The sequence below is a fragment of the Exophiala dermatitidis genome, assembly GCF_000230625.1.
Source record: "Exophiala dermatitidis NIH/UT8656 unplaced genomic scaffold supercont1.4, whole genome shotgun sequence".
NCBI lineage: Eukaryota > Fungi > Ascomycota > Eurotiomycetes > Chaetothyriales > Herpotrichiellaceae > Exophiala > Exophiala dermatitidis.
In genome coordinates, this window is record NW_008751649.1 from 1,085,222 (window position 1) to 1,104,854 (window position 19,633).

The 19,633-nt window shown below is 52.2% G+C and overlaps 8 protein-coding genes across 8 annotated transcripts; 4 read left to right on the forward strand and 4 right to left on the reverse strand.

The window, feature by feature from the left end:
* Positions 1 to 64: 64 nt before the first annotated feature.
* Positions 65 to 3,213, reverse strand: HMPREF1120_04721 (uncharacterized protein). The gene is made up of 2 exons (XM_009158859.1): positions 1,987 to 3,213; positions 65 to 1,915 (listed from the first exon to the last, which is right to left on the reverse strand). The coding sequence occupies exons 1-2, from the start codon at positions 2,199 to 2,201 to the stop codon at positions 760 to 762; spliced, it is 1,371 nt and encodes a 456-aa protein (XP_009157107.1). The 5' UTR covers positions 2,202 to 3,213; the 3' UTR covers positions 65 to 759.
* On the reverse strand, positions 3,214 to 5,503 carry HMPREF1120_04722 (uncharacterized protein). Its single transcript, XM_009158860.1, has one exon. The coding sequence runs from the start codon at positions 4,835 to 4,837 to the stop codon at positions 4,283 to 4,285; it is 555 nt and encodes a 184-aa protein (XP_009157108.1). The 5' UTR covers positions 4,838 to 5,503; the 3' UTR covers positions 3,214 to 4,282.
* HMPREF1120_04723 (DNA-directed RNA polymerase III subunit C19) lies at positions 5,250 to 6,430 on the forward strand. Its single transcript, XM_009158861.1, has 4 exons — positions 5,250 to 5,603; positions 5,697 to 5,788; positions 5,839 to 5,915; positions 5,994 to 6,430. Exons 1-4 carry the CDS (start codon positions 5,508 to 5,510, stop codon positions 6,116 to 6,118), a joined length of 390 nt encoding a protein of 129 aa, XP_009157109.1. The 5' UTR covers positions 5,250 to 5,507; the 3' UTR covers positions 6,119 to 6,430.
* HMPREF1120_04724 (NADH dehydrogenase (ubiquinone) 1 alpha subcomplex 6) lies at positions 5,583 to 7,258 on the reverse strand. The gene is made up of 5 exons (XM_009158862.1): positions 6,833 to 7,258; positions 6,705 to 6,766; positions 6,496 to 6,642; positions 6,321 to 6,428; positions 5,583 to 6,248 (listed from the first exon to the last, which is right to left on the reverse strand). The coding sequence occupies exons 1-5, from the start codon at positions 6,873 to 6,875 to the stop codon at positions 6,237 to 6,239; spliced, it is 372 nt and encodes a 123-aa protein (XP_009157110.1). The 5' UTR covers positions 6,876 to 7,258; the 3' UTR covers positions 5,583 to 6,236.
* HMPREF1120_04725 (imidazoleglycerol-phosphate dehydratase) lies at positions 7,070 to 8,332 on the forward strand. Its single transcript, XM_009158863.1, has one exon. It carries the CDS (start codon positions 7,260 to 7,262, stop codon positions 8,037 to 8,039), a length of 780 nt encoding a protein of 259 aa, XP_009157111.1. The 5' UTR covers positions 7,070 to 7,259; the 3' UTR covers positions 8,040 to 8,332.
* Positions 8,333 to 9,319: 987 nt separating this feature from the next.
* HMPREF1120_04726 (derlin-1) lies at positions 9,320 to 13,037 on the forward strand. Its single transcript, XM_009158864.1, has 2 exons — positions 9,320 to 9,872; positions 9,922 to 13,037. The coding sequence occupies exons 1-2, from the start codon at positions 9,480 to 9,482 to the stop codon at positions 10,474 to 10,476; spliced, it is 948 nt and encodes a 315-aa protein (XP_009157112.1). The 5' UTR covers positions 9,320 to 9,479; the 3' UTR covers positions 10,477 to 13,037.
* A 2,551-nt stretch (positions 13,038 to 15,588) lies between these two features.
* On the reverse strand, positions 15,589 to 19,203 carry HMPREF1120_04727 (elongation factor EF-1 gamma subunit). Its single transcript, XM_009158865.1, has 5 exons — positions 19,136 to 19,203; positions 17,451 to 19,083; positions 17,209 to 17,395; positions 16,292 to 17,026; positions 15,589 to 16,241 (listed from the first exon to the last, which is right to left on the reverse strand). Exons 2-5 carry the CDS (start codon positions 17,478 to 17,480, stop codon positions 15,955 to 15,957), a joined length of 1,239 nt encoding a protein of 412 aa, XP_009157113.1. The 5' UTR covers positions 17,481 to 19,083; positions 19,136 to 19,203; the 3' UTR covers positions 15,589 to 15,954.
* Positions 17,873 to 18,866, forward strand: HMPREF1120_04728 (30S ribosomal protein S9; the record flags this gene model as incomplete). Its single annotated transcript, XM_009158866.1, has 2 exons — positions 17,873 to 18,716; positions 18,775 to 18,866. 2 exons carry the CDS (start codon positions 17,873 to 17,875, stop codon positions 18,864 to 18,866), a joined length of 936 nt encoding a protein of 311 aa, XP_009157114.1.
* Positions 19,204 to 19,633: the final 430 nt, after the last annotated feature.

Here is a 19,633-nt window from a genome sequence, read left to right on the forward strand (position 1 = left end):
TCCCGGCAAATGTTGGAGAAAAGTACAAAAAGTTGTTGGAGACGACAAGGCTGGACAAGGCTGGCGCTATACAATGTATATACTAGTATCTCACAATATGTATGTCTATTTTATCATCACCTAGGTAGGTACGACGTTTCTTATTAGTGGTACTACATTGTATAATCCTAATGACTACGCACCTAGGTAAATAGGTACATCGCCCTCTTCTCCTACTGGACCCACCGATACTAGTAATGGTTTGATCAAATCCAACAACTTCCGTAATCATCGACCCGTTTTGCAAGCGACATAGGACACCAACATCGCAATAGCAGTGCCTTAGGTAGGTATACTGCAGAGCTATCATCCTGGAGTTATAGCCTTTCATTCCTTACCAACTATGCTACCTTTTTCTCGTCCCGCGCAGCAGACCGGTACGTGCCACTCACTTCCTGGTGGCGATCAAAAGAAAAACAGAACAAAAAACATGGAGATCCAGCCCAGCCAGTCCTGTTGGTCATTACTCCCTGGTTACCGTGCTTGAAAGTCCCACGACCAAGAAAAGTCGGCAACAAATCATTCAATCAATCGACATCACTCCGCCCACCGTGCCCCCGAAAAGACATTCATTTCATCCAAAAACATTTCCCACCTCAGCTCGAGGTGAGAAGCAGTCGCCTTCATTAGACCCGTGCGCATCCAATCCGCGCGGTTAGAATCGTTGACACATCGAGATCCATATAGATCATACTCTGCCATTCGCACCAGCTGCAAAACCTAAGAGTGGAACAGATCCCAAGCCCGCGAACACAAACTCAAGAATTCCTCCTTTTTCGCTTTCTGCGTAGCCGGACTATCCCTGCCTTCGCCAAAAGGCCCATGTCCATTATAAGGAATCCGTTCCCGTCCGCTGCCCAAGGGCGGGCTGCTTCCTTCCTCGTACTCATTCCTTCTCCTCTTGCTGGTGGGATAATTGTTAGGCTGATATTGATGTGGGTTAAGATTATGTTCTTTATGAGCAGAGTGAGGCGAGGGTGGAGTTGGCGGTTGGTGGCCTCCATAGTGGACAAGCTTGGGCAATAACTCCTCTCGCCCACCAGTCATCTCATGCACAGCCTCTTCGGCCGATCTATATTCACGAGACCGATCAAAAGGTGGCGGTGCAGGTTGTGACATAGGATGAGCAGTCTGAGGTGGGAATCCAGGAGATGGCAGAGGTGGCCCGTGGGCGTGAGAAGGGGCCGAGTTCGTATGTTGGAAAGGCGGCCGAGCGGGGCCTGGGTTGAGTTCACTGGCACCAAAAACGTCGGTGATGGGAGGAAGGCGGTTGTTAGTCTGGATCGCCGGAACATGATGTATATGTGAACTCTGAGACAAGTTGGACTGTTGATTATTCACATGTCGTGATGGGGGTTGAGCTTCATGTCGACCAGTGAAGGTCTGGTTCAACGGTGCTGATTGGATGACCCGTTCATTGGCAAAGCGCTCCGCGGGAGGCGGGACAATCGATAAACCTGGAGGGGGTCGTTTCTTCGCATGGGCTGAAGTGGTGGACTTGGTTGCCGAAGTGGCCGGCTCGAGCGCTTTTCCAGAATCGGGTCCGTCGCCGCGGGCAGATTTCAGTAGTCTTGCCTGGATGATGGATCGTTGTTGATCCCGAACCGAAATACTGCGCTCCAGTTGCTCTCTCATAGCAGGATCTTCCGTTTGAAAGCCTGGCGACAAGCAGGCCAAGCCAACATCACGCATTACCAAACCGTCTCTTGCGGTCAATGGTGTCGCTGAGGGGCGAGAGTTAACACCCGCCGAAAAAGCCGCAGTGTTTGTGTTCAAATCTAACTTTTTAGGTCTATGCCGAGTGCTGGCTTGAAGCGAGGGTGACGAAGGAGGCTCCTTCTTGACAATGATCTTGGGATTGCCCGAACTCCTGACTCTGGCGTTATGACAAACAGGTTAGCTGTCATGATCTTGATACCTGGTGGCATGTTAGAAGGGCTGACTTACGATTTCGGAGACTTTTTCCCATCCGAAGGGGTTTTCTCGCTCGCATTATTTGGGCCAGCCGTCTCTGGAGGCGACGCAGCCACGTCGGAAGGCCTCTCCTTCGCAGGCGCACTGGCAGAGGCAGTAGGCGCCAAAGAAGGATAACTTCGCGGACTCGGATTTCGGTCAAGGGGCGGCAGCGGAGGGACCGCAGCAGATGCTACAGCGGTAGACATGACAGTGGATGTTGTCGTTCTCGATGACGAGTGCACTGTAAGGGACGACGCCGGTTGATGTCGCACACACGGAGGGTCCACAAGGTATTCAACCTGCTCTTATTCTTGACAACAGTGACACGGCTCACTTCCCACTTGATTGAAGCCGATTGCAGAGTGGTGCCGGTGGAAGAGAGCAAGTCGACCAAACGAATGGCGGCTGGCTAGCACGGCAGCGGCAGCGCTTGAGTAGAGTGATCTGGTTCGGAGCGAGCGAGGGAGAGAAGCGACGCAGAGGCTAGGCGCCTGTGAAGGGCGGGAAGCAAATGTAGTCGATAGCACGGGATGTGAGAGCAAAGAGCGGCTAGGTCGTCCTTTGAGGGCCGGCCTGGTATTGACTGGACTTTTGTCTCCTGTCCGAGGGAGAAGAGGACCAAGGAGAAAAGGCGGGCGGGAAGTGTGGCAGAGACGGAGAGACGAGACAGCCAGGAGTCGAGAATTGGCAGCTGGAACAAATGAATGAATCGAACCAGATCCGGGTCACGGGGGGTGTCAGCAGAGGAGGGAGGAGGAGGAGGGACTGGAAATGGCGCTCTAACAGTTGAACAGTCGTAGTGGACACTGCACAGACACACTGGCAGACACAGATGCAAGACACACCAGAGACTAAACTCCCGGAAGACTGGGGCGTCCGTTTGGGCCGTTTGAGGTGCGCAGTTAGTGAGCGGGTGGCTTTCGTCGTTGGCAAAACCAGACCTTCCTGACCCAGACCCAGGCCCTCGATGCCCGTTGGGCCCTGCAAACTGCCTCAGGTTCATGCCTAGAAGGCCCAAAGGGGTTTGTCCAGCAGCGCAGTGCTCCAGTCAGAGCTTGCCCCTCGGCTGCCACGGCCTTCCCTAAGCCTGTTTAGGGGTGCAGCCAGACTCTCAACAGGGGTCTCAGCGCCCATTTCGCAGCCACTACTAGTCCAGGAGTCTGTCAGGATGACCGACCTCACGAAGTTTAGCTGGGGCAGACTGTGTCCCTGTCTGGCTCTGACTGAGTTTCGAGCTGCCATTGACCCCAGGGGGTGTGCGCCACCCGCCATACACTCTTCAACGTCCACTCACGTTGGACCCGAAGCGAGGGTTCGCGATAGTCCCAATTGGCGCTTGTTACGACTATGTTCGAGTTGTAGGGAGGAGGGAATGTAGCACTTAGGTGGTGACGGGGTGGTGGAAGGCAAGAGTTACAAGCGAACTGCCTGAAGTGATCGTAGTACCACTGTACAATGTATTTTGCACCAGACCACACGTGGCTTTGCAGTGTTCCTTACGACTGTCGTTTCGAAGTTCGATAGTCTGGCTGTTAGTAGCATCGTTGCATCAAGGTGAAGTGCATCTTGAGACTACGCTGTCAACTAGGGCATTTGCTAGTTTCAATGCTGGACACATGCAGTGATGTAACTCATGCTCGACACCAGCCTGAGCCTCCGGCTGCGACAGTGGCGGTTGCAGTCGCTTAGATCCATGCCCGTGTCGACAAATGAAGAATCTGTCAAACGTTAGCCGTGGTATAAGCCCCGAGCCCTCCACCACCTTTGCTTCTCTCACGCAACTGGTGCGGCGGATCCTGTTTCAGGTCTCGCCCAGCGCAGCCAAGCCGGCGCTTGGGTTCAGCTGCTGTCACCCCATCACCACCCGCCTCTCTCTCCATGACACTCAGCTCCGACAACAAGAAGAGAATCGTACTAAGACACATTCGTGCAATCCTCAGTCATGCTCAAATACTATGGTCAGATCGTACCAGTTCTGTGTCGCCGTCGCTGTGCCATGCCAGTGGCTGTGTTGATTCTCCTTCAGAGCCTTTAAAGCCTCAGGTTGCTTCGATTGAAAGCAGCCCGCTTCACAATCTCCCGTGGGCATCCCTCCTCGTTTCGTGTCATTCGACGTGAACACTTCGACTCTTTGCCCGAAGCGACGCAGAATCCACCGTCAAGGTGACAATTGTCGGGCAGGTAGGATCAAAACACATCGGGGACCCCATTGCTCGGACTCAGCAGCAATAATAGCAATCAACTCAGCCTCCTACGACAGCTACTCGCAATGCATCATTGTGACATATCATTGCAGCCTGAAACGTCGTCTTGTTTCGCTTGATTGATGACTTGAGTGCGCATTTGATGAATCTTCAGCTTGGACAGTAATATGCCTGTCTGGGGTCTGTTTAGTGGCACTGATACTGTACAGTACTAGGCCTTGACCACTGGCATCCCGCAAGGTTGCAAAGCTTGTGCAACATCGACAAGCGAGGTTGCGCAGAGCTGCACGGCGATACATGGCCCAGCGAATAGTCCCGACATGGTATAACTTCCACGCATACTGCGCAAGAGGGCTCCAGACCTCGCAACAAGCCATGGCTGGTCGAACTGTAATTGAGACGCAGACGTCAGAGATACAGTTGAGTTTCGGCGTGAGGTGTTGCCAGACTATCGCGCCAACTTGAAGAGCTCCAATCTCCCATTTTTTCTCTGGGACCCCAAGCGAGTTCGAAGGATCCATGCCCAGCAAGAAAACTGCCAGAGATGCCGATGATGTGCATTTGCTCTGAACGCCTGATCGGCGGCTCCATCGGCTACTAGTATGGCGATGTGCGAAAATTGTACTTTCCCGATCCATGACCCTGTCTTAAATCCCATCATCTCGCTTGTGTAACCAAGCGAGCCTCCCACCATCGGGAGATCTAGCACGTAGCTCCAGCATCTCGCACCCGGCAATTCAATCGTCAAGGTCCAAACCAAAATCCAGACGGAGTGTTTAGTGCCACAACTGAATCAGTATGGAGTGCGCGAATACCCTGTCTAGGGACCGCCTACCTCCCGTATGCGCCAGCGCCTTGCAGCCCGTTGTCAAGAAGGAAGAAGCAATGCAGAATGTAGAGTCCCGTCATGCGAATTGTTGAGTGATTAGTTCCACAATAATGAGACAGGCAACGCGGTGACAGTCCAAAGGAAGATCGAGGAGGAAAAGGTAGGAATAATAAAACACGCTGCCGATGGGGACTTCTAAAGATTGCAGTCGTTGGCGCCACACTGCACCGGCGGTCGACGAGCGCCATTTTGACTTGTCTGACAGTCCAGGGTCTATGATGTTCTGCCTTAAAGGCCTGCATCGAAGATTTATTTCTGGGTCTGACATTTCACTATTATTTGTCTCTGAGCTAAGCCACTCCGGGAAAGGCTTGATATCTGCAAATCCGTCGCCGTGAAAAACGATTTGAAAGTATTGCCGCTGGCATTATAAGGCGCGCCTTGGTACAATTCTCTGGTATTCCGTTACAGCGGGAAAAATGTCTGCTAGTCCAGAGGATACTACGATGAACGAGGAGGAAAATTATGACCACGGAGAAGATCTGCTTCTTGGTGGAGCAAAGAAACTGGTAGTAGTAAGTCTATTGCGGCGCAAAATCTCTCAAACGATCCGACTCCACGGTTTTGGGAAATATCATGATGTCGATGCTGACGGCCTGACTCTGCAGCTGCCGGGCGCATCTTCGCATGCGGCATCATTCCAGATCGAGAAAGAAGACCACACGCTCGGGAACGCGCTACGGTATTTTGTCACCAAAAAGTAAGTTCTACCATGAAAGGCGAGCCGCGGGCGGGACTAACAGTCTACAGTCCGGACGTTGAATTCTGTGGATACACCATCCCTCATCCCTCGGAAACCAAGATGCACCTCCGGATCCAAACATGGGGTAAGTAAACCGTACAGACGAATTTCCTCGTTGAGCCAGACTGCTCCATTGTGCTGAACAAGACTAACAAAAAAGCAGAAGATACCAAGACAACGGCAGTGGATGCCCTCAGAAAGGGCCTTGAGGATATGATGGAAGCCTGTGACGTGGTCTCAGAAAAATTCACCGAGGCACGAGACGAATTCAATGCCCGTCCCTCGTGAAGTGCAGTGGTTTTTGCATCAATTCTCGTTTGTAGGCTGCATCGCGAAGGCGTTTGGGAGTCTTGCTTCTAGCTATGTACAGACAGTGTTGGATTCAGATTAGACGGATTGAAGCCAGTCAATTCCGGCCCTGCCAAAGTGTGTTAGTCATGGTTGTCTAGTAGTATTGCAACAACTCGTTGCATCCAAATAGGCAACGCACCTCGAGGAATCCACTGATAAAGTTTCTCGGTAACCTGGCGTTGTCATCTTCCTCTGCTCGGAAGTATTTCATAACATGCGACTGTTGCTTCCAGAAATTCATCATCTCCTATGAACGAGGACGCCCTCTGATTTAGCAATGTTCCGTCCCCTCCCAGGTCCCTGTAGCCACTCACTTGAAACTCGGCGTGACTATGCGTAATGAGCACATCCACCGCTTGTAGATGGTTGACATATCTGTGTTTCTCGAATTCCTGTCTCATTTTCGTGCGGATCTTGGAGACCGGCATGTTTAGGGAGTACATCGACTGGATTTCAGGGCCCTGTGTATTATTTCTCAGCTTCTGCCGGCCTGCCACGGTAACAAAACATTGATAGCGCATACAGCTCTCAGCCATTCTCGGTAGGACTTCAGGACTCGACGGCGCGCATCCGCCCAATTGATGGCTGTGGATTGGTCAGTAAACCTCGAAGCAACTTCTTGGCCAGAGCCGAGGGCCAAACAAAACGTACAGGACCGCGTCCGCTGGGCTAGGTATGTCGGATTGATGGTCATCGTGCCGGAATCGCAGCTCACATGAGAGCCTGAAGAGCGTAGAGGACTGGAGGGAAAGGAAACCGCAGTTGGTGGTCGTGAGTGATGTCGAACCTGGCTCGGAGGTCTAAAGTTGAAGAGTGGAGCTGAGAGCTCGGCCGATTTGCAGCCACTCACAGAATTCCTAGATCAGATTCCTCGTTGTCCACCGCCCGCCCTAATGCTGTTGCAGCGGAGCAAGCATCGATTCTGCCGCAAAATGTTTTGCCATTTTCGCTTGTGTCATCATCATCCATAGGACGGGATTTTGAAAGCAATATAGGATCACCCCCAATCTAGGAACCAGTGGTATCAGGACACTCCTGGCCGACTTTTCGCAAGGGCAAAGACCACCACGGAAATAATATGGGATCAATTGAGCGTACTTCGCCGGCCTCGCTGCCACGGCGTACCCATACCCTGTCGCGCATCACCAACGAGACGAAAATCCAGGTGTCTATTTCGCTCGACGGAGGCTCATTACTCGCATATGAAGAGTCGCAACATTTTCCTTCTTCGATTTCACCGTCCCAAAAACAAAAGTACCCGGACGTTCTCGTGCCGTTGCCCACTTCACATCATGCAACCCAGATCACGCCTACACAACAAATCGCCATATCTACTGGCATCGGCTTTCTCGACCACATGCTCCACGCCCTGGCAAAACACGCGGGATGGTCGCTGGCCATCCGGGCGACGGGTGACTTGATGATTGATGACCACCATACCGCTGAAGACACCTTCCTGGCGGTTGGGTCAGCGTTCAACGCCGCCCTGGGCAAGCGGACCTCTCTTGTTCGATTCGGGCGGGGCGATGCCCCTCTCGACGAAGCCCTGTCGTGGGCGGTCATTGACCTGTCTAATCGACCCTACAGTGTCATCGATTTCGGCTTCACCAGAGAAAAGATTGGCGATCTCAGCACGGAAATGCTGACCCATGGACTGGAGAGCTTTGCCCAGGCTGCAAGCGTTACTCTTCATGTCAAGTGTGTCTATGGCCACAATAACCACCACAGAGCAGAGAGCGCTTTTAAAGCACTTGCTGTGGCATGCAGACAGGCATCCGAGCGGAGGGTTGAAGGGGCTGTCGGCAGCGGGGATGTGACGAGTACGAAAGGTGTCCTTGGTTCTAGTGTCAACGGTTGAGGAGGCTTTGCAGAATTTTTGTACAGACGCAATTGGGCAAAGACTGAATGAGAGGTCCTTGAAATGTTACTTCAACATACTCTGCAACCACAGACAAGTCGGCCATCATCAATCGGTAGGTATTGCTGACGGTACCGGCAGTGTCTTCAGTATAAATATCAAAGTCTTGCATATTGAATAAAAGTGCCAAAAGCCCGCCCAGACGCCACAAATAGTACGCCTTTACATGCATGGCCTGTCGGCCAACACAATACCTCCCTGTGGTGTTTGATCATATCCGCGAATGCATTAGGTGGACAAGCTCGTTGCCCCAAAAACCCATGCCGAGTCCGTCACCCTAGGCCGCCCCAAGCTCCTCTCAGTCTCCGAGCTAACTGTATGTCCTTTTGCATGATCGTGACGCGTTTTGCGTGTATTGCGCATAAGTTTGTGTCTTCAAACAGGTGTACTAAGAATGCTTCACTGGCCTCCTGCAGTGCCTGTATCGCTTGACTCTGCCACCTCAGTTCCGCCGCCGCTTGCGCCGGTAATAAATACTGCGCAATCTCCCGAACCAGACGCGCAAAAGGGAGTTTGAGTAGAAGAAGGTCTGTGGACTGTTGGTATCTCCTGATCTCTCTCAAAGCAATCGTGCCTGGCTTGAAGCGGTGGGGTTTCCTCATCGGTACGGGGTCGCCAGCTGGACGGTAGTTAATAAATGACAGGCTGGGATCATAATAGCCAACACTTACGCTGCGCGCGAGTGCGTCTGCCGGAACTTCTGGGGGATTGTTGTGTTCGTATGCCTTGTCCTCGCTTGGGCGTCGCCGGCCCCGAACGGCGACGTACACTTTTGGTCTGGGCCATGGTAGTCGATATAATGTGCTCAGATGATCCAATCTTGATTGACCGAGGATGGAAGACGTGGAACAAAGGCCGCCAAGTCGATCTAGATAGCGGGTGATGTTCGAGGAGGGGTGTAAGTCTGGTGGCTGGGTCTGCGCCAACCAGGTACTAACGGTATGTTTGTCGGTGGGAGGCTTTGCGCATAGCACAATCGACCGTGGGATGGTATGGGCGGGTAGTCAGCCTTGAGAAGTTCAGGTCGTGATATCCTGCAGCGGATCGTCGTTAAGCATAGCAGGACATTTATCTCATCAAAAGTAGTAGTGTAGCGAGTCGCGTTGTTTTAACGGCGCGTCTTTGATGGGCCTGCAGTAATTACCTGGTGACTTGCTAAATACTAGTAGGGCATTCCCCGCCAAACGTCTGCTTAGAGCGGCGACATACCGACAGCGCCCCGAGGCCCGTGGGCACTGCCTGTTATCGGCTACGGGTGTAGTCTTGCGCCGTCCAGCCTGCGTTCGACCTCATTCCATCCCCAGCTCGTGCCATGTACCACGGTACAGGCCACCTACTCCAAGTGCAAGTGCCTTCCTCAATCCTGCATTCAAGCTGTACATGAACCTCTCGTTCCCTGTACTGTCACCCATACCGCCGCCTGACAAGTACGGCGATGACTACTCCGACCTGCGGTCTCCGATACTGACTCAATCCCTCCTCCGCCCCATTTATACCACCGTCCAGAACCCTGACTTCTTCTCTGATCTCACACGGACAATCTTACCCTTGTTGCGCCTCGTGCCTTGGACAATGGCAGCGGCACTGGGGGATGGCATGGATCCCTTAGGACAATTGGGCCAGTTTCCGCTTGAACAATGGTTCTTTGAGATGCCGCCATGTACACGATACTGGACGACTGCCACTGTTATTACGTCGGTTCTGCTGCAATGCAAAGTCATCACCCCATTCCAACTGTTCTATTCATTCCCAGCCGTCTATTACAAATCACAGGTGAGCCGTACTGGAGTCGAGGTCTGTGATCTCATGCTAACAATCACAGTATTGGCGATTGTTCACGACGTTCATCTACTTCGGGCCGCCCTCCCTTGACCTCGCCTTCCACATCTTCTTCCTTCAGCGGTATTCAAGATTGTTGGAACAAGGCTCCGGTCCGTCCCCAGCCGTCTTCTCCTGGCTGCTTCTGTATGCGTGTACATCGCTCCTCATCCTCAGCTCCCTCACCACCTCCATCCCATTCTTGGGTTCGGCCCTCTCCAGTACCTTGGTATACATTTGGTCACGACGGAACCCAGACACACGACTCAGTTTCATCGGCGTCCTGGTATTTACTGCACCGTATCTACCATGGGTGTTGATGGCGTTTCACATGTTCATGCATGGCAGCATCCCGAAGGACGAAATCCTGGGTGTCATCGTGGGGCACGTGTATTATTTCTTCGCAGATGTTTGGCCCGGCCTCCACGACGGCCAGCGTCCATTGGACCCTCCTGAGTTCTGGGTACGACTGTGGGAGGGCCGGCGAGGAGGAACGGGCGTGCGTAACATTGATGAAGATGTGGCTGCCGCTGCTGCACGGCCCGGCGAGGTACGATGAGACGAACAGTGTAAGGTCTAGCATCAACATTATCTAGACCTGCACGCTACAATAAAGTCATTTCATTCCAACAATGCTATGATGATAATCGATTCATGCGTTCCCCGAGTACAATCAGATTGCTAAGAGAGTCTGTCAATTGGGCTCGTAATTTCGGAACTTCGGCAGGACTTCAAACTCGTCTCAAGTCGACAGAACATGTTCACTCCAGCAACTAAAGAGCTCAATCATATCAAAACACTGCCAATGCTTGTACATGACACTTTGCAAGCAGAACTTCAAGCTACTACAGAACATTAATCAACCATCAGATTGATCCAGATCAGGGCAGGCCACGTCGATGGCTATACCACCGAGACAAACGTGTGACATGCCGCCTACGCAAACTGCGATGTCGAGTGCCCATTGATGCAGCAATGGCTGAGCCTCTCTCGCGGCTGCTCTTTTTCACCCAGGCCAGATCTGACAGGTCAGGGAGATCCGACCAATCGCCACCAGTGTACGGTGGCAAAAGAGCTGGTATCTGGGATCAGCGTCTATCGGTTGGTTTCTGGGATAAGACGACTCCCATTGGTGTACGGTGCGGAAGGGGCGGGTGTTTACAGTGACCCGAAGTCAGGGCAACGGATGCGTTGCCTGGTGAGAAAACTAGCATACTTTTGCCGTGTTCCAAGATCAGCGCTCCAAATGCCGGATAGCCAATGACGCCTAATGCTACTGAAATGGTAGTATCATCCGCATAGGACAGGTGTCCTCGGCATGCAAGCCTACGATGAGGCTGCACTGCAGAAAGAATATATCACGCATCGACATCGCACTTGGCCAGCAACAGCAGTCATGCGTATGAAGAGCACTTTTGGAAAAACTTTGGAATTCATGGGACCGCAAGATTGTGAGGCGCAGAGGTTCTGTAGCTTGTCGCCCTCATTTGTTGACTGAACACATCCCCGTGGAAGGCGATTGCATGGACCGGGCTGCGACTCGGCGGGTGGCCCACTCTTCCCCACAGTGCACCTACATAGTCAACGATTGGCTGAGTCAGCTGGGACAGCCTTGCTTCCAACGGAGCCTTGCCGATCGCCTGAGCGTCTTTCAACATCATCCAATGCCAACGCATTTCAACAACCACGCAATGAGGCAATTACATGGACTTGGAGGGGAGAGGTTGCTCTCTAATATATCTCTGGATGGTCTGCAAGGTGCACTTGTTCACAATCTCCTTGTTGTCACCAGGATGGGCTGCAGTGGCTTTCTCGATGACAGCCTCAATGGTTCAGTTCATACCTTATCCACAAACTGGACACTGTGTCGTGCAATTGCTGTCTCGGCAGTGGATAAGTTGGGCGGTTGCCGTTGGGTGCAACCATTCGTCATATATCTGGCTTCTTTTTTGCCTTTTTGGGATCCTATGGTTACCAAAGCCAAAACCACTCGCATGGCCACTATTCTGATGTTTTGCTATCTGACTTTCAATGATCGTCCATTTCCAAACTGTGTTGTCCAGCCTCTCTTCTGAGAAGTCAATTCTGCTGTCAAGATCACGGTCTGACGGTAGCTTTTTTGTTTATATATACACCCTCCTCTCTCCCATTTCTTTTCTTTCCTCCATCTCTTCTTCATATCACTCTCTCCTCTCTCACACACACTCTCTTCCTTTCCTTTCCCCCATCTATGCTTCATTTCATCTGATTCTCACTTCACCTGCTGCCTATCAGCGAGCCTAGCTCTGGTGGCAGACATTTCGTCTATAAAGACCTTCCCTCCCTGCCTCTCTTCTCTTCTTTCCTCCATCCTTCCTTCTCATCTCTCTTCTCTCCTACTACCGCTTCTTCCACTGCTACTTCTTGTCCCCCAAGCCCTGCCGTCTTCTTCTCCCTTGACCACTCTCACCACTAGGACCATTAGTATAGAAATCTACTTCCATTGCTTCCACCACTCTTCTTCCTCCTCCTTCTCTTCTTTTCACTTTCTTACTATTTCCTGCCTTCTCTCCTACCTTGTTGACCTCGTCAGGCTTTTTTGCTCATTCCAGCAAAACCCTGGGAAGTTTGCCTCTCCCGGTATCTGCTTCATGTGCTTGTACTGACCGTGTTACAGGATCTCTTGCTCAGTTAGCAAAACGCTGGGAAGTCACCCTCTTCCTGTCTCTGATTCATGTGCTTGTGCTGACCTTCTTGCAGGATTCCTTGCTCAGTTTGCAAAACCTGGGAAGTCCCGCTCTCCGTGTATTTATTCGTGTGATTTCACTGACATTCTCGCAGGCTCCAACTTGATCTCGCCGCTGATCTCCCTATGGATCTTGCCACAGATCTAGCCAGCCGCCTTCTGGCTCCCTATCCCTCCTTATCCCCTGCTTACCCCTGCCTTGCCCTGCCTTTCCCCATTGTGTCTCACTGACTGCTCCCCTCCCAAAAGCCCAGCTATTCATTCAGGTAAGTGGCCTCCCGTCCAGCACAGTCGGCGCCGGGAGCTGGCAGCCACTTGCAGGGGCGGCCCCGGGTCAAGGACTCCGGGGGTAGGAGTGACTTGGGGGACAAGCCTCCCGGGGCGGGCACGGTGCGGGGGCTGTGGGATTGTAGGAGCTGGTCCTGCGCCCGGAGGACCACGGCCAGGGGAGTGCCGTTGAGGGGGAGAGAGGTCAGCGGCACTGGCTCTGCGCCAGTTGAGCAGGAGGTCTGCAGTCCTGACTCGAGGCTCTCCGCTGGTCGGATGCCCTGGGCTGGGGTAGCTGTGGCCGTCTCCTGGCGCATCTAGTGAAGCTGGCCCCTCTGGTCCCTCTTCCTCACTCTCCTGTTAACGTGGACTCTGCGTGGCTCAGCACCGAGCTCCTCTCCCACTTCTCCCCAATCCGTGGCTCATCCCTGGGTCGCTCGTTTCCCATGCTCACTCTTCTCCTGGTCTCCTTTGCCCAGGGCTTCCCCTTCAGTGGTTGTTCGGTATAACGGCGCTGTTCTGCTGCTGGCGGCGGCCTCTTACTTGGATGGAAGGTCGGGCTTGGGGAGGACAGAAGTCACTGAGTACCTGTCCCGCGGCTTGTTGTATTCCCCCTTGTTTTGTTTTGCCGCTTGTTGCTTGTCCCCCACTGCACTGCAAGTTTTTATTGTTGTTATCCCTCAGAAATCACATATTCTTATCCCCTCATGTATCCTTGTTGCTGTTGTTGCCATCCCCCCTGTTTTATTATTCTTATTCTCATGTACCATTATTCTTATCCCCTCATGTATCCCTCTCACCCCTCCGCTGCCCTGTGTGCTTTGCTTCCCTTCTCTCATCACGTCGCTGCCGCCATCTCTCTACCCTACTACTCATCTCCGCCGCCCGAGGCTCCCCTTCTCTGCCCTGCACTCTTCCCCTCTCCCTTCCCCTGCCCTGCCCCCCGTTCTGCGATGGTTCCCACCTTCTCGTGGTGCAGAATGTCAGTACTTTGTCTCTTCCTCGTGGAGAGCAAAGGAAGCCAAGAGGAACCGCAGACTTGTCATGTCTACCTTGTTCAGGAACACATAATTGATGTTCCAATACGACTCCATCCTTCTCGTTGTCCATCCTTCCATTCGCCAGTTGTGATGTCCTAATCTCTGCACCCTCTCTCCCCCAATACCATCTTATGCCTATCATCCATCGATTTTCCATATTCATCTTATCAGAGGCCATTCCCTGCCTTTGTGTTCTTAGCTTGTGGCACGGGCCCGATGACTACCTAGGCATCGGAAAAGTCACTGAGGGGAGCAGAGAAAACAAGGCCACTTTCGTTGTTGCTGTTGCTAGTGTTTTTGCTGGTGTTTTTGTTGTTATGGTTGCCATGACTGTTCCCGTTCCCGCCCCCGTTACCACTACAACTGGGTTACTTTACTATATTTCCTCTCGCTGCCAGTGTTGTAGCTTATGCTACCACGATTGATTGACGAGCTTTCCATCATCGTGACATCGTCCCCGTCCTGATAAGGACCTTCAAGTTGACCGGGAATATGGTCCTGATGAGGTTGTTGCCATGCTGGAAGCTGCCATCAAATCGTCGTTGCAGTTGCCGTTGCCATAGATATCGTTTCTGCGATCATCGTCACAACCATTGCCACCCTGTGCCTTTGCCTGAGGCTACCTAGGTATTGATTCTTCTGTCCAGTGTCCATATTCTCGCCGCCGCCGCCGCCGCCGCCACCACTGCTACCATCACCAGACCACTAGCACTATCCCCGCTGCCATTATGTCAACACCGTGCCGTCGATGTCAAGGCAACCACGCCGAAGACTGTGTACTACTAGTACCTATGCTAGGTAGTACTGTCTAGTGGTTGCAGGCAGAGCACATGATACCCAAATAACCACTATCTTACTACTGGTGACTGGCCTCAAGTAATGGTCCGTCCGCGTTTATAGGCTACCATATTGTCGCTCCACTGTATATCACCAACCACTACACAATGCATATCGCCACCGCTATAATTTATTCATTTCTTATAATCCACCCATCTATTTCCTTCCCTGTATTTTGCAACTTGAACCCAACAACCCTACGTAAAACGCCGTCATAAGTCACAACCTGATTGTTTGAACGGCTTGGATTGAACAATGTGGAGGGCCGCCCAGGAGAGCCCATGCACATGGCACTGAGCTTTTCACCTTTGACGGCTTTCATTGCTATTGGTATATACCTTACATACTTCATACCGTGGTATGCTGTTGTGGAATGGGTATATGGGGGAGTACATGTAAACTTTGTAACAAAGAGCATAAAAACAGGAAATAGATCTCGATGAGTCTGTGCTGCATACCGCGGTACTACTGTATCTACATTACAGTAAGATAGGTACTTAGTACCTTAGGTAGCTTAGAAGAGAAATAGGTGGTATGCAGGTTCATTACATATAATATGGCCGTACTCGCGCTCCAACGTACCTAAGATAAACGGTTGTCGAATGTGCCAGCCTCCACTGTCTGGCATCAGATTACCAGACATCCATGGTAGTAGGATGAAGATTTCGCTTAGCGTTTGCCAATAAAAGATTTTGTTAGATTGGTGTATTGCATCTTACATTGGAGACGTCCCGGGTCGGCGGTTGCGATCGATCAGGAGATACATGCACCTCTGGGTAGGTAGGTACTAGTATTGATGTGTCGAACATATCAGTAAGGTTACGTGGATTACGGAGGCAATGAGGTCTTGCAATGCAATGCAAGAGGTCATATACTTTGCCATGTTCTATGGACTACAGTTGTAGTATGGAGGAACGCTCATGGAGAAAGGCAATGATTGCTCCTGCAGTGGACATCCATATCTGAGAATGGGATGTAGACCAATTGAGGCTATCTACCAAAGAAACAGATGTCCCCGTCTGCTTCCATTCCTACTAGTACTCATTGCATCGTGGTCGTCACATACTAACATTCATTCAATGAGGAGGTGTTCGTCCTCAATCTGCCTAAAGCTACGAAAGGAACGTCTTCAGGCCAGATAGCTGCCGTTTGCCACTGTCGAATTCCTCTACTTGAAGACCTTGCCGTCAGCCCACTCGTACTTCTTGCCGTTGACCTCGATAGGCTTGTCCCAGGCCCATTGGTCCTCAACGAAAGCACGGTCCTCTGGCTTGCTGGGGTCGAGCTTGGTGAACTCGTAGCTCTCATAGTCTGGAGCGACATCGAAAGCAGGGAGAGCCTCTTGGCCACGGACCAAGAAAGCACCTGTAATGACGGAGTCGTTGGCGGTACCATAGACCGACATGGCACCAAAGAGGTACTTGCGGGACGCCTCAAGACGGGCGAAGAAGCCACCTAGCAAGCATATTAGTCAAGAACATGAAAAATAGAACGATAATACATACCGATAAGGTTGGACGACATGAAGACCATGGTCAACTCATCGTTGTACTTGTAGTCAACCTTCCACAGGGAGTATTCCTCTGGCTTGTAGTGCTCCCAGAACCAGGGAAGGGCGACCTCTCGGGTCTCCTCGTTGGAGTACTTGCGCTTCCAGTCATCGAGGATCAACGATGGCTTCGGGAGAGCCTCGAGAGGGTGCTTGGCCTTGACCTCAGGCTTGGGCTCCTCCTCTTCCTCCTCGGCGGGTTTCTTCTCAGCCTTGGGAGCCGCTTCAGCAGGCTTAGCAGGCTTGGCCTCCTTCTTGGGAGGGGTGTACTTGACAGCCTCCTCAACCAAGATTGGCTGCTCAATGATGGCCTTCCAGATAGGCTGGGCAGTGACAGTCTCGAACCAGCGAGTGGTGTTAGGGTTCTCCGAGCGCCAGGCCTTGTCCAGGACATACTGGAAGCCGCGGGAGATCTGGGAAGTAACGTACAGATCGGCAAGAGTGATACGCTCGCCAACAAGGAAGGTATGAACCAACAAATGTTGCTCGAGGACCTTGAGGGCCTTGAGAGCCGCCGCCTTCGAGTCGTCCACCGACTTCTTGTTGTAGGGATCTCTGCCGATCAAAGGTCGGAACCAGCCACCGATGTTGGGGAGGACCTCGGAGTTGGAGAAGGACATCCATCGCACAATGGAGGCATAGTCTTGCTTGGTCTTTCCGAGGAGGGTGGTCTTCTCGTTCTGTGACGTGACTGTAGTCTTCGTCAGCGAGGTTGGTCCACTGGCACAAATTGCGAAGTAGAGTTGTAGATGCAGATAACTCAGAATCAATGGTGGTCAACACAGATATTCAGACAGGGATAACTGTATGTGATAATATGGCTCATCTTTGAACAAAGTGACGAAAATGCGGGGCACTGTGAAAAAAACGTACAGTAGATGGCAATGGCAATCGACTCAGTCAAGACGAAGCCGTTCGAGCCCACGAAGGTCGGAATCCGGCCAAGAGGGTTCAGCTTGAGGTATTCGGTGTCGACATTGGGAGGACGAGTTTCCACAAGCTCGATGTCGAGGTTGTTCTCCTTTGCGACCGCCAGAAGAGCGGTGGAGCGGGCGTTGTCCTGAAAGAAGTCAGTCTCCATCGTTCTGAGCGAGGATAAAGCGATGCATCCATACCTTGTAGCCGTAAAGCTTTCCGAACGACATTTTGAAGAAAGTCAACGGATTTGTGGACAAGGGATTGTGGTAATGAAGTGCGTTCAGAGGTTCAAGTTGGAGGTTTCTAGAGTCAGCGGCAGGGAACAAATATTTTGCAAGGTCCGAGGTGCCAGGTGGTCCGCAGCCTGAGGCTTGGCATTTCGCAGCCACTGCAGTTCCAGTCCACTCACGTCTGCCACTGCCAGTCAGCAACTACTAGTAGAAGTTGCACTTCGCGCGCCCAATGCCGAAGCTCTGATTTTGTCCATTTCACTCGCAATTGAAGCCTCCGTTCTCGCGAGGCCACATCGGACACCACCCAGGGCCAACGCATCTTGACTCCCTCTGGGTTAGATGCTGACCTTGTGATCGGCCTGGGATTGTTGTTAGTCTCCCTAAAAATGTCGGGCTCCGCCGTCCGGGCCTTCCCTTCTGCAATCTCCTGGACATGCCGCCAATGTCGTCTACACGGCGTTCAGGCTAAAGCTCGTCAACCGAAGCTTTTATCAGTCCCGCAACGGCACAACTTCTCTACGACGAGACCGACCTTCCAAGATACGCAAATCCAGGCAGCGCCGGAAATAGACCTTGATGACCCGAATGCGATACCCGCCCGCATCCTCCCGGCATCGCCTTCCTATTTTACTGCGTCTCCCGTCTTCAACGACCATGTTCTCCTGCTGCAATCCCTCGTCAAGAAACACGGGGCACTACCTACGGCTCCGCCGAACCAGACACCGCGAGCGGCGTGGTTGAAGCTCAATCAATATCGAAGTTCCACCGGCGAAAAAGTTCCTGCTTCAAAATACTCAAAGGTCTTGGAGCTTCTCACGCGACTGAACAAGATCCATCCGCGGGTTCGCCCGAAGGAGGTGAAGCAGGTCTTGGATCGATTTCGACGTCCTGGTTCGGAAGAAGTTCAGAAAGCGAAGCCTGGAAAGATTGACGAATATGGACGTGCTATTGGCATTGGACGGAGAAAGGAGTCGACGGCAAAAGTATTTCTGGTTGAGGGTACGGGTGAAGTTCTGGTCAATGGGCGCAGCATTGTGCAAGTGTTCCCTCGCGTGCACGACCGGGAGAGCGCACTCTGGGCGCTGAAAACCACCGAGAGAATGGACAAGTACAATGTCTTCGCGCTGGTGTCAGGAGGTGGAGTTACGGGTCAAGCAGAGTCAGTGACTCTGGCATTGGCCAAGGCATTACTGGTACACGAACCAGCGCTCAAGCCGGCCCTGAGACGAGGTAAGCGAAGTCTTTATTGCCTTTTGCATGGTTTGCCATTGACTAATTATCAATTCAGCCGGCTGTGTTACGACGGATATGAGACGTGTCGAACGGAAGAAACCAGGCCGGTTGAAGGCTCGCAAGAGGCCAACTTGGGTCAAACGTTAAGCGGTCGAGGTACAACATTTGGCGGTTTTGGTCTGTATATCAATATCAAATTTGCTTTGCTCATATACGAGGCAGACCTTGTACCACGTCTGCGTCATGTAAAGGACGCAGTGGTCCATGTTTTTGCTGGTTCGTGGAAGGGTTCACGGGCGGGTCATGTTCGCAGGCTTGAAGCACTGATGGTTGAGGGTGTGAGGTACTATTTGTACCCTTATTGCTACTATAAATCAATCCCATGCACCTGCACTATTGACCAAAGACTGGATTACCGCATTGAATTGCCGCATGACTGGAACTTTGAACCTCTTCTCTTTGGTGTTCATTGTCAGGGGTGGCCAGCCCTGCGGCAGCGTTGCACGACCAAAACAAAAACCGGTCGAGTATAGCAGGCATTGCACCACTCACGTGCTCAAGATGCCACCTGCTTGAGTTTGTGTTCTCTACTCATTACGCGGTCCAAGTCTGCCCCCATTCACGTACCGTACTTAGTGCGCATTCACTGCATGCAATCTTCCTTGCCCGACTGCTTCGGGTCACACACTTTAGCCCATCAGAGCGTTCACCTTTCGATCTCAACCATCCTCACCTGACGACAACCGGGGGGATTGATCGATACATCACACCTTGCCTCGGCCACACAGGCCAGCCGAACGGGCTCAATACTAGTCTGGGTGTAGCATCATGCGGACCACAGAACAACGCGTTTCCATGCTCACCTACCTATCTTGCCAGTGCCTGCATCACTCTCTGACTGACCATGCATACAG

Excerpts from the sequence above, each read along its gene's own strand:
- HMPREF1120_04723 (XM_009158861.1), top strand. The coding sequence starts at position 5,508 with ATGTCTGCTAGTCCAGAGGATACTACGATGAACGAGGAGGAAAATTAT. Across the intron at positions 5,789-5,838 it reads CGGTATTTTGTCACCAAAAA|TCCGGACGTTGAATTCTGTG; the intron begins GTAAGTTCTACC and ends AACAGTCTACAG. Across the intron at positions 5,916-5,993 it reads CCTCCGGATCCAAACATGGG|AAGATACCAAGACAACGGCA; the intron begins GTAAGTAAACCG and ends ACAAAAAAGCAG.
- HMPREF1120_04724 (XM_009158862.1), bottom strand. The coding sequence starts at position 6,875 with ATGACCATCAATCCGACATACCTAGCCCAGCGGACGCGGTCCT. Across the intron at positions 6,643-6,704 it reads ACCGAGAATGGCTGAGAGCT|GGCCCTGAAATCCAGTCGAT; the intron begins GTATGCGCTATC and ends AATAATACACAG. Across the intron at positions 6,429-6,495 it reads ATAGTCACGCCGAGTTTCAA|GAGATGATGAATTTCTGGAA; the intron begins GTGAGTGGCTAC and ends CCTCGTTCATAG.
- HMPREF1120_04721 (XM_009158859.1), bottom strand. The coding sequence starts at position 2,201 with ATGTCTACCGCTGTAGCATCTGCTGCGGTCCCTCCGCTGCCGCCCCTT. Across the intron at positions 1,916-1,986 it reads GGGAAAAAGTCTCCGAAATC|AGTCAGGAGTTCGGGCAATC; the intron begins GTAAGTCAGCCC and ends TCATAACGCCAG.
- HMPREF1120_04726 (XM_009158864.1), top strand. The coding sequence starts at position 9,480 with ATGAACCTCTCGTTCCCTGTACTGTCACCCATACCGCCGCCTGACAAG. Across the intron at positions 9,873-9,921 it reads CCGTCTATTACAAATCACAG|TATTGGCGATTGTTCACGAC; the intron begins GTGAGCCGTACT and ends TAACAATCACAG.
- HMPREF1120_04722 (XM_009158860.1), bottom strand. The coding sequence starts at position 4,837 with ATGGATCGGGAAAGTACAATTTTCGCACATCGCCATACTAGTAGCCGA.
- HMPREF1120_04727 (XM_009158865.1), bottom strand. The coding sequence starts at position 17,480 with ATGTCGTTCGGAAAGCTTTACGGCTACAAG. Across the intron at positions 17,396-17,450 it reads GAAAGCTTTACGGCTACAAG|GACAACGCCCGCTCCACCGC; the intron begins GTATGGATGCAT and ends GACTTCTTTCAG. Across the intron at positions 17,027-17,208 it reads GATTGCCATTGCCATCTACT|TCACGTCACAGAACGAGAAG; the intron begins GTACGTTTTTTT and ends CGAAGACTACAG.
- HMPREF1120_04725 (XM_009158863.1), top strand. The coding sequence starts at position 7,260 with ATGGGATCAATTGAGCGTACTTCGCCGGCCTCGCTGCCACGGCGTACC.